General features: G+C 37.5%; 2 protein-coding genes across 2 annotated transcripts; both read right to left on the bottom strand.

Annotated features, from left to right (window-relative positions):
- Nucleotides 1-204: 204 nt before the first annotated feature.
- Nucleotides 205-3,718, bottom strand: CPK29 (calcium-dependent protein kinase 29). Its single transcript, XM_008222989.3, has 8 exons — nucleotides 2,677-3,718; nucleotides 1,871-2,014; nucleotides 1,582-1,734; nucleotides 1,332-1,447; nucleotides 1,068-1,235; nucleotides 834-961; nucleotides 556-655; nucleotides 205-465 (listed from the first exon to the last, which is right to left on the bottom strand). The coding sequence occupies exons 1-8, from the start codon at nucleotides 3,392-3,394 to the stop codon at nucleotides 388-390; spliced, it is 1,605 nt and encodes a 534-aa protein (XP_008221211.2). The 5' UTR covers nucleotides 3,395-3,718; the 3' UTR covers nucleotides 205-387.
- An 832-nt stretch (nucleotides 3,719-4,550) lies between these two features.
- LOC103321202 (putative nucleoredoxin 2) lies at nucleotides 4,551-8,592 on the bottom strand. The gene is made up of 3 exons (XM_008222990.2): nucleotides 7,927-8,592; nucleotides 5,439-5,933; nucleotides 4,551-5,343 (listed from the first exon to the last, which is right to left on the bottom strand). The coding sequence occupies exons 1-3, from the start codon at nucleotides 8,080-8,082 to the stop codon at nucleotides 4,711-4,713; spliced, it is 1,284 nt and encodes a 427-aa protein (XP_008221212.2). The 5' UTR covers nucleotides 8,083-8,592; the 3' UTR covers nucleotides 4,551-4,710.
- Between the last annotated feature and the right edge of the window lie 3,305 nt (nucleotides 8,593-11,897).

The following is an 11,897-nucleotide window of genomic DNA, read 5'->3' as shown; positions in this document are numbered from 1 at the left end:
GTCGCACACCCCATGGGCCGCCTCTGCCTAAGCGACATGTCGTTTTGGATATGTATCTTAAATTTTTACTTTGTCTTATTAGAGGAGCAAATCAAAATAGTTAGATGTCCAAACTCAATGAAAATAGTTTCTTGCAAGGCAATATTTTAATCTGAAATTAGATATATTGTTATTGTTATTAATTTATTGATGTCGTACATGATATATAATAACAGCTTGATTTTATTTATAGACATTGATGAGTTACAAGTAGAAGTGAGGTAATGGCGCCAAAGCCTACAACAGAGAGGCAGGCAGAAGCAAGAAGTTGGAACTATTGCCTTGCCATTGGAAGTTTTTTTATTTGTATATGGATGGATTTGGGGTACAAATCAGTAAAACTCAAATCTATCTTCGTTTATCATCAGAATCTTGAATTCCCTGTCTCATCATGGCCGCAAACTCCTCGTAGTTGATTCTTCCATCCTACAAAATTTAAATCAGTTAGTATTCAGTCAATTTCAGAGTACTGAAGTCTATGATGAAAAACACACAACAGAAACAGAAGGGAATTACTTTATCAGTATCCACATCATCAATGATTTCATCTATAGTAGCATCATCCCCCATCCCATATTGAGTCATTGCTTGTCTTAGCTCATCTCTTGTGATAAACCTGCCAAGCTCAAACCAGAAGTAGAATGAGGAACATCTAATTCCAATAAAATTGATCGTCGCCGCACATAAACATGATTAAAAGTTTGAATAATCATCACTCCTCACAGGGGTTGAATTCATTTATAGATTAATAGATCTCACATGAACAATGAGTTGTAGAAAACAAGTAAACTAACCCGCTCTGATCCTTGTCAAAGAACTGGAAAGCCTTGAACAAGTTTTCTTCCTTCTCCAGTTTATGGCGATGCATGGTAGCAGTGATGAATTCAGTGTAATCAATAGTCCCATTCTTGTCAATGTCAGCCTAACCACAAAAGCAAAACCAAATAAAAAAATGTAACTAGATAATGTTGAGGGAAAGTCAACTGATCAAAAAGCTGAGCATGAAGATTGATTTTTCAAGTACTGACAGCATCCATCAGTTGTTTTATTTCTGTTTCACTAAGCTTAGATCCCAGCCTTGCCAATCCAGTTTTAAGTTCTTCAAATGTGATGCTGCCACTTCTATCTGTGTCTATGTTGTTGAACATTTGTTTCAGGCCATGAATTTCTTCTTCTGAAAGGTTTTCTGCTATTACCTACAAGGAAAAGTAGGCATCCGGGAAAGCTATTAGCTTCTGAAAATTACGAAAATAGCAAATTTGGAGGAAGAACTGATGGTTAAGATCAGTTACCATCAGAGCAAGTTTCTTCAGCTTGTTCATTGCTCTGAACTGCTTCATCCTAATTAGAACAGCACTGTCAATTGGTTTGTCAGAGGCTTCACCATCTTTCGTCATCCATGGATGTTCTGGTTAAAATACACACAATGTAAATGACATGAATGGATGACTTTCCCAATCAATTCAGTGCTCCACATCAAGGATGAACCCTAGATTGACTCAAGTTAGCTGTCAGCAACAGGACAAGCAATTATGCACTTACCAAGAACTTCAGCAGCTGTAATTCTTTTATTAGCGTCTCTTGTTAACATTTTCTTGATCAGATCCTTTGCAGAATCAGAGATAGAAGGCCATGGGGAACTTTGCAAGTCAAGTTTGCCTTGCATAATTGCTTCAAATATCCCCCTTTCAGTCTCTAAAACAGAATTTGTGCACACAGAACAGATCAAAAGCGTAGAATTAAGATTAAAAACAAACTGTAAATAATTAACATCGGTTGATGAAACACACACACAGAGCAGCATAAAATGAAGCCATGCAAGTTTACCCACCAGCCCAAAAGGGAGGCGCTCCAGCTAGAAGAATATATAAAATGACTCCAGCACTCCACACATCTATCTCCTTCCCATAGTTTCGCTCCAACACTTCCGGGGCCACATAATAGGCACTCCCAACAATGTCCCTGTACACTTTCCCTGCAGAGAATTGCTTACCAAGTCATTCCGATCATTAAATATATTTGTGTTGAGTGTTTCTTCATGTGACCGAAAAAACTAAATATATACCCTGCTCTATTATAAGTTGACAACTAGGGCTCTAAAATTCTCGTCTTTTCTGGTATTAGATGTCAAGTACCACAGTAGTTTTTGTCAGTGACAATTCAATTAACACCCCAGTAAACAGTATTTCATTCACTCTGCCCAATCTAGTCATGAGGGGATGCGCCACATATTGCGCTTGTTTTCTTTGTTCTGTTTGTCTTCTTCCTTTTTATTAAAATTATTGACTTGGTTGACCTGTCTGTCGCATTCATCATTGACTTGGTCTTCTCGACCCACAATGGCGTCAAGTCTCTTCTACACTACGCACCTTTGTTAAACTAGCAATCATGCATATGATTTTTCTGGACAATTACTCTTCATCTTTAAAGCAACAACTATGATTGATTCTTCAAATTCAGTGAAAACCAGATACTGCAGTACTAAAAAGTCCAATTTATAAAATCATTAAACAAACTAATTAAATAACGCAAATAAGAACACTCAACTAAGTTGCAGAAATAAGCGAGGCTAGAAATCGAAACAAAGACAAGGAAGACAGAAAGATATGGGCCTCAGAGTAATTAGTAAATAATTACCTTGCTCAATGAAGACAGAGAGTCCAAAATCGATGGCTTTAAGAGGGGCATTCTCTTCCTTACTGACCAGCAAGAAATTCTCAGGCTTGAGGTCTCTATGCATCACCCCCATGAAGTGACACACATGAACCACATTCACAATCTGTCTGAAAATCTGAGCGGCTTGACGCTCAGAGTAGCTCCCTTTAGCAGTAATCCGATCAAAAAGCTCACCGCCGGAGCACAACTCCATGACCAAATGCAGATTCTGCCTGTCCTCATAAGCACCCTTGAATTCCACAATGTTAGGTTGCCCTGTGAGATGCTGAAGTATCATAATCTCCCTCCTGACATCGTCAATGTCCTTGCTGGTCGAGAGCTTTCGCCTTGATATGGACTTGCAGGCGTACCTTTTGCCCGTGGCCTTCTCTGTGCAAAGACGAGTGACACCAAACTGACCCCTTCCCAGCTCCTTTTCAAGGGTGTAGAAGATGTTTATGTCCACGTATGGCCTGCCCAGAATGGGTCCAATCTGAGTCTGAGATGACGAAGGGGTCTTGCCAAAAGAAGTGCCTGGATTATTATATGCTGATGCATAAGGGTTCGGTTTTGAAGAAGGGGTTGGCTTGTGCTGGGCATGGGTTTTATTGGATGTTTGCTGGAAGTGGGGAGGAGGTGAATCCGATGAGGAAGAGATTGGGATGTCATGGGATCGACATCTGGTGAAGCAGAGCCCCATTCTCCCTCTTGTGTATGTGTATGTGTTGTGATGTGAGAGAGAGAGACAGAGAGAGAGACAGAGAGACACACAGAGAGAAAGTTTGAAGCTTTTGGGTTTGTTCACAGGTTTTAACACGTTCAGGAGCAGAGCATATTTAGTTGTTTGCTTCTTGCGCTGCGATTTAATTTGTGCTTTGCTTTTCCCCTTTGGATTGTCCTGAGCATCATTCTTCGTCACTTGGCTTCACTTTTCGCCCGCGTACGCTTTACTTTGCAATGCCTAAACGGAGACCTGCCCACCGTTACCAATTTTGTCTCTCGCTTCAGTCTTACACAATCCATTTCCCGTGGCGTTTTCTATTTTATGGCTCCCTCTCCTTTCTCTCAAATTCTACTCTACGCCGTTTTGATCCAACTTCTTCGTGGACTTGGATCTGAATATGAAATTGAATTGAAGTTCTATGGCCCAATAAACACTAGTTCACAATACACAAATGTGGCCCATGGGCTTCACAGAATTAAAGCGAAACAAGTGCCCCATAATATGAATTTTGTATATCGTCCACTTTAAAATTGACTTAAATTTGGGCTAGTAATGTGACCTTCATAAAAACAGCAATGCTAGGCATGGTACAAGAGGGAGCTTCTACAATGAGGAGTTAAAGTGAGGAATTAAAGTGAGGAGATCGATCCGACCGTCAAAACATTTAAAATATTTAAGTCCCATGATTTCTTTACATTTGTTAATGGTGAGATTTGACCTCCTCAAATAACCTCCTCACTTTAAGCCCTCATTATAGTCTTTCCGTGGTACAAGAATTCTATAGGACCCTGTATATAGTCTTTAGGTGAGGACATATCTCTTAATTATTAGATTAAATTGGTTTGTTGTTGGATCAAATTGATTGGCCTGATCCAATGATTGAAAGATAAAACCTGAGTTATATGTAAGAACCTCACTATAAAATGACTTCGGCAAAGAAATGACCACCTTGTATATCACATCTCTAATAGAAGAGGTGGATTCCACCAATGCAATGGAATCCACCTCTATTAGAGGTATAGAGGTGGTGATATGACCAGCATTTTTGTTAAAAAAACAAAATCAAAAAAATCTTTAGAGAACACGTAGAGATGTACTTGTGATCACACCCAGGAATTTCAGTGCCAATTAATTACTTGAGAAATGAGAACCGCATGACATATATAACTGATTCAAAGGGAATCCCAACCTCAAATCTTAATTAACAAACGAATATCAGAAATTATATAATACAGCTCAAGTTTAATTAGTAGCATAAGCACAAAGGCACGCACACACAACGCTTAACTGAATCACCTATTGCTATTGGCTGCAACAGTCAGAGTCACACATTTGGGGTGCACCTCATATCCACATTCAAGACATTGGTAAGCCCAACCTGATCCTTGTTCATCACAGTCACAGCATATAAAGGGTCCTCCTCCGTTGCCTTCCGATACCAAGTTAAGCTCGTGCCGGTGCCCTCCATGGTACACCGACCTAGGGAGGCTCTTAGCCTCCTCATCCATTTTTTTCTCCAGCAGTTCCAGTTTTGCCTCGGTGAAGGGATAGGCGTTTTCTTGGTACAAGTTGATGAGATTTCTACCCTGCTTGGTCACGGTTTTACCGTCAGGCCCTAAAATTACCAAACAAGGGATACCTTTGACATCAAAATGCTTGACAAGTTGTTTGATGTTTGGATCTCCAAAAGGCAACGCTAGCCATGGCATGGTGTTGAAGTAGGAGTCGAACGATGCTTGGTCACGATCACTGGACACAAATACTATCTCGAAGTCCTCTCCGTCTTGATCCCCATCTACCAGCATTTGCTCCTTAATCTTCTGGTAGATGGAGATCAGCCTAGGAGTAAAATTAACGCATGGACGGCACCAATGAGCTGAGAAGTAGAGTCCAATTGTTTTGCCTACTAATGCAGCAACAGGCACCTGCATGCACAAGATCAGAGACATCCATGCATATTATCTATATATAAAGGCAGTGGTACATGCATGATGCATGCATATACAGAAGGAAAAGTTACCTGTTCAGGCGTAGGGTGACCCCAAAGATTGTCTCTGTCGTGGTTTGTTAGTAAATTTGTCAAAGTTTGGTTCTCATGCCTCGCCCTCTCCTCATCTTGCAATTCTTCCAACCTTTGTTTTGTAAAAGGGAAGGCTTCCACCCCGTAGCGGTAAATAAGTTCAGCTCCATCGCGCAGCGTAGCCTCGTCTTTATTATCGTTAGGATGTAAAATAACCAAGCTGGGAATGCCTTCTATGTCAAACCTGCGGTTCAAAGCTTTCTTGGTGTCCAAATCAGAAAAGGGAATGGCCAGCCATGGCATGCATCCATGGTAGATGTTAAAGGCATCGGCGTCTTCATCAGACGAGACGTACACAATCTCAAAATTAGACCCACTACTCTTGAGCTGCTCGTAGATGCCAACCAGGACTTGGTTGAAGTTCCAGCATGGCGGGTACCAGTTGGCTGAGAAGTAGAGCCCTATGATCTTCCCCTCAAGATCACAAACTTTCACCTGCCACAAGCAAAACGCTCTTGAATCTTTACATATCTATAATTTGCTTTCTCTTTCTTTTTCATACTAAATAGAATTGAGAATATATACATTGAGGATAAGGACAATTGAATACGACCTTATTTCTTTTGTTTCGAAAGACATATATTCTTAAGAATTATTCCCAGGCCAAATATTGAAGTGGATGAGATCAGCAACCATAATCAGATTAATGGATGGGAATATGGTGGGCTTGAATAGTTCCGACAAGGGAACAGATGAGATCAGATCATCACTAGGGCAGTGAAATAAGCCTAAGATTGCCGCAGCACCGAATAGTTTCCCGAAACTTTTCCACCAAGGAACAGGATAGAGGCTCTAGAATCTACAAAAGCTCGAAAGCGATGTTTCACCGGAAAATACAAATGGATGGGAGCCAGTGGACCACGTGTTATACCAATAACGTGGATGTGGGACAAAATTGTTATAATTAAGGTGCCACATGTCGATTTAGAGTGGTTCTTCTCCATAGACAGCCAACGAGGCTGTTGCCCATCTTCCTTTGATTAAGATAGCAATTGGCATGTGCATCCCGTGACATCTACCATAGAATTTTCGCATGGATAGTAGCATACCATCCGAGTTTACAATTAACTTTCCGCTTTTAACCCTCAAAGAGAAGACGAGATAAAAATGAGAACCTATTGACAGTGAATTTTACACATAAAAAGTCGCTGGTTTTTTGCCCTATCTTTTCAGCCGTGGAAAATTACGTTCTTTTAATTAAAAAGAAAAGTAGAATGCATTAATTATACTCCAGAAAATAACAACCTATACGTTGCAAAAATCTAACATAGCTCAAAACCCTGTCTGTTTTTCATGGACCATTTCGGCCACCAACTTAAGACAGAAAATAAAATAAAAAAAGAGAAAGAACAACCATGGAGAACGGGAACTACAATACAATCAGAACAAGTGAAAAATACTTTTACAACATTTGAATGGCATCAGAAAATTTACATGTTTGCGTTGTTTAATAACACATTTTCTGTTATTCACCATCAACATGCACTTACGTACGCATTTGTTTCCCTTAGCTACCCATACACGAGGAATGATAAACAATCATATTCAATCCAAATGTTCAACTCTCCGTGCCTTCAACCAAACCAAGGCTCATAATTCCCTTTTTCTTCTTTTTTTCCTTTTCTTTTTCTTCTTTTGGATTGTTAACGTTGCTGACTTTCTTTTATACATAAAATACCAAATAAAATAATACTTAAGCACGTTACGTACACACATATACTACCCATAATCACAAACTATATGAATACTTGTTATAACTTATAAGATGAATTAGGAGTGTGTATGAGTTTAGTATATTATTGCTATTTTCAATAGAAAATGTCCTCCAAAAAAAAATTAATCATGTACTAATTCATAATAAATCTGGTACTAATATCCATGTTTATCTATCATTATTGTCAATATGAATAAGTAAAATATGTTGATGATTCAAGCTAGTTAAAGATAAATCTGCAACCCAAATATAAATCTATCTCAACCTACCTCAAATAATCCTGGTTTTTTCATTTAAGTTTTTCAAGATCTAGGGGGAAAATATGTTGCAACTAACAATTATGGTAATATTTTATTTTAGAGAAATAGTACGATATTTTATGCTTCTGAGAAATAGCACGATATTTCAGAATCATTGAATCGAATTGCAGAAAATTGTGGCAAGTTGCAACTAATAATTCTAGAAAGTTCCGTACATCCAATTTAATTAGTATATTTAATGAAATTTGAAGGTTTTATTCCAAAAAACGAAACTCTATTACTCGGAAAGAAAATATCAACTATTTCAGTACAAAAGTTCAATTAGTTAACGTTGTTCATCACAAACACTCAAGTTTACTTTTCTCTGAAACAACTTTTCCGGTGTAAAGGTCTTAACAGTAGTAGCTAGCTGTACAGAAATTTACGGAGAGAGAGAGAGAGAGAGAGAGAGAACCTGATTTCCAGTTGGAGAAAGAAGAAAGTCACGATCTTTGGAGGCCAGGAGAGATGAAACTCTGGAGCTTGAGACGGTGTCGGCATCAGAAGCTGCGCCACCGTTGCTTACCGCTTGACAATCATGATTGATCTTCAGGTTCATCTCCTTCGTCATATATATCTCTTGAGCTACAAGACGCACAGAAGAGTACTGCAGTCTCTAATAAAATCCAAAACTAAAAAGAAGCCTCCAGTACGCTTATATATTCCGAGGAAGAAGAACCTTATTCTTCTTAATTACCACGTCATTAAGTACATCGTATGCTAATTAATTCAGCCCCATCATATTCATATTCATACATACATGCATACATACATACATCAATACTCCAACACAAAGCATTCATCAATCTCAATCTCCCCAAGAGACACCAATTACCTACTTGCAGCGCACCTGGCAAAACTGATGCTTGTTCAATCACCACCGCAATTTGGTATCCAAAACATCCACACTTATCTGTCCCCACATTGAAAGGTGAACCCAAACAAACCATAAGCTGCCACATGTTTAGGTAATTGGTTGGTCCATAGCATAGCATGCTGCTAGGATGCCTTTTCTTTTCTATTATATATATCGTCATGTTATTTATATTTGGGTAATGGGTTGGCATTCGGCAACAATGCAGAGGCAAGGTCCGTGTAGTCATAAAGGACTTTGAATTGATGTTCGTGATTTGTGATAGCCATACCAACAGAGATGGACACCTGTCTCTCTACTTTCTTTCCCACTTTCTCTTTTTCTCTTCCTTCAACTATTCCTTCTTCCCTTTCCCCGGAAAATACGAGAGCCCATTACCTTTTACGTACCAGCTGCAATCCAACGGTGTCAAACAAACACTCAAACACATAAGAGCAAAATCACAGAATTCGAATTCCCAACTCTCCTCTTATTTGGACGTTCAAAACGCACAATAAGTGGTGTCACGTGCAACTATATGGGAAGTTGTTGGCTTGCTTTCAATAACCTACAATTATTTAGAATATAACCGCGTCCCATCAGAAGTTATCTTTTTAAACACCGATGCCACCTGTCTTTCCGCACTGCATTTGCATTGTGACATCGTCGAAGCAAGAGAAAGCCAAAGTGACCATCTAATTAGATAAAGACTTCGTGACCTGCAAGCCAGCGATTGTAGGCTCCGTGTCCTCTTAAGCTATGAACACGTGTCGTGAGGAAGTATTTCGGCTACACGCCTGTACTTTTATCAATTACTTGGAAAAGCAAAAGTATTAAAGAATGGGGAAAAGTCGTTCGGCTCAGGGCCCATGACCCAAGGTTGACTCACTCTTGTAGTGGGTTGCCGTTAGTTTTGGAAAAGCCGCCTTCCCACGTTTCGCGTGCGACTTTGGTTGGATACTTTACTTGGGTGTATATAGGACATGAATATTTTAGTGGGCTTTGGGTTCTCCAGCTTAAAATGAAAATATATTGGGCTAAACCCAAGATATTCGCTCTCTAAATTAGAAGGCCCATGTGAATTTGTAGGTTTGGATCACCGTCCTTCAAATCCATAATCCAAATGAGCATTGCCCTTTGATGGGGTGCAACTTGTAAGCTTTTTTTCAATGTCAATTAAAGACATGTTTATTTTTCAGAAATGGTTATTGAAATGATTTCAATATTTGATTTCATCTATGTTTACTAACACATAAGAAGTCATAAATTTTATCGGTTCTACCTTAAAATTTGTAATTAAATACCCTTAAGATTAAGAATGAGACCAACTAAGGGGAGTAGTTGATCTGTTTCCAATACTTTGATTCTCTTATCTAATTTTCCTTATTCATGACTTTCCCATTCGTAGTAAATAAGCATACCTTGAAGTTGATGTTTTATCACGTAGCAAACACGCATAGAAATCCGATTATGCCTTTACGACGATTGTCTCAATGAGAGAGGGTGTATGAAATCTCCAAGGGGTAGGTTGTTACATATGACTATCTTGGCATGGACTATGCTTACATATATTTTATATATTATATATATGTGTATATATGTATATATGTATGTTATAATATAATTTATATATATGGATATATTATAATAATATATGCGCATATACATATGTATATTGTATATGTTATATATTATATAATATATGTAATATATGTATTATGTGTATATATGTAATATGTAATATTACATATATGTGTATATATGTGTATTATACTATGTGTGTGTATATATATATATATCTATATATCTATATATAAAGCAAAATCTATATATAAAGCAAAATACAGAGAATGACGAAACATTCAAAATACTATAAAATGTCATTTGTTAATCCAAACATTAATAATTAAAATTATTAATTAAATGAGGATAATATGGTAAATTCAAACATTTTCATATTTAGAAAAAATTAAAATTGAAAGAAAAATAATATAATAAATCATATTTTTAAAGAACACAACTACCCATTATCTTTTTTAATTATAAAATAAATTTTAATTTTTTTTAAAAAAAGCCTATCGCACGCTTGGAAACACGTGCAGGGAGGCTAGTACATATATAAAGCAAAAGAAAGAGAATTGTGAAACATTAGAAAACTCCGAAAATGCCCTTTGCCGAAGAAAAAATTAAAAAACACACTATTTTAATTAAGAGAGGGTGAAATAGTAAAACATCACTGACTTAATAAAAAAGAAAAAAAAGAAAAAAAGAGTCGTGCTGTGCTACCATAGGGGAAGGGTGAAGAACGGTACCCACGAACAACGGTTGCCTAGAAAAGAAGAAGAACTGAAGGACGCAGAGACAAATTAAAAAACAAATTGAAAAACCAACTAAAGTCGGGTACGAATCTCTCTCTCTCTCTCCCTCCCTCTAATTTTTGGTTCCTGATGGAAGTTTTGCTTCAATTTCTGCTCTTTGTTTTTTTTTTTCCTGCGAAGCATCAATGAAGAAAGCATTTAGGTTTGATCTGTTTAATATCTCTAATTTTTTATTATACATGATCTTTCTCCAGAGCACCAATGAAGAGCATTTAGATTTGATGGGTTTGATGTGAATGGTATGAATCTCTCTCTCTCATTTTGGTTTTGTTTTTAGTTTTCTCTCATTTTGGTTTTGTTTTTGGTTCGCCAAATGGTTTCTTTATTTTCCTGTCAATGACTTTAGTTTTTCTGTGCAAGGAAGACCTGTGAAGATAATTGGCAACAGGTTGGTTGACAATTAAATTCTTCAGTATGTTTTGGATTTTTAATTCTATTTACTCTCGATTTGATTTTGATTTTTAATTCTTTTCCCTTCTTCTCAAGTTTGATTGCATTGCATTGATGTCTCTCTTTATCTTTGAAACATGGCCTTGCGGTTTAATTTGATTATGCTAACACTAATTCATTCATCCATTCATGCCCTCCGTCTTCTTCCACACAATGAATTCCTCCACCTTTGTTGAAGTTTATCTCTTTTCTTTTGTAAGAAGAAGCAGGGGAAGACTTCCCTATCTTAGAGTATCTGCAAGATATTTATTATTATTTTTCTTTTTCAATTTTTCGATTTAACTAGTTTAATTTATCCTTTGTATGCATCTAAGTGTGTTTTATGGGATTTGTTGCGTACTGTGTTGTTGGCAAACAGATATCTATTGCATTTTTAGAAAGGATGAAGGCTGACTTTAGAAAAAGATATGGGGTGGGTCATTTGCTGGAGGAGAAAGCAGCGCAGTAGAGACTCAAAACAGAGAGAAGGGTGGGGAAGCATCAGGAATAAGGAATAATAAAAGAAAAGAAGAAAAAAAAAGCACACGTTAGACTTGGAGTTATATTTCCACATGACTGCTGTTATTTCCTCATAACTGTTGCAGTTCCAAATTTCAACTGCATAATCAAAACTTCTTCGCCAATCTTCACAAATGAGTTCTTCATTATATTTTTTATCTTCCTTTTTTTTCTGTTCTTTATAGTTGTTTCGGTTTCTTCTCCTAT

Source organism: Prunus mume, linkage group LG2 (assembly GCF_029339155.1).
Source record: "Prunus mume cultivar Tortuosa linkage group LG2, ASM2933915v1, whole genome shotgun sequence".
Lineage (NCBI taxonomy): Eukaryota > Viridiplantae > Streptophyta > Magnoliopsida > Rosales > Rosaceae > Prunus > Prunus mume.
This window is presented reverse-complemented; position numbering and strand designations above follow the sequence as displayed.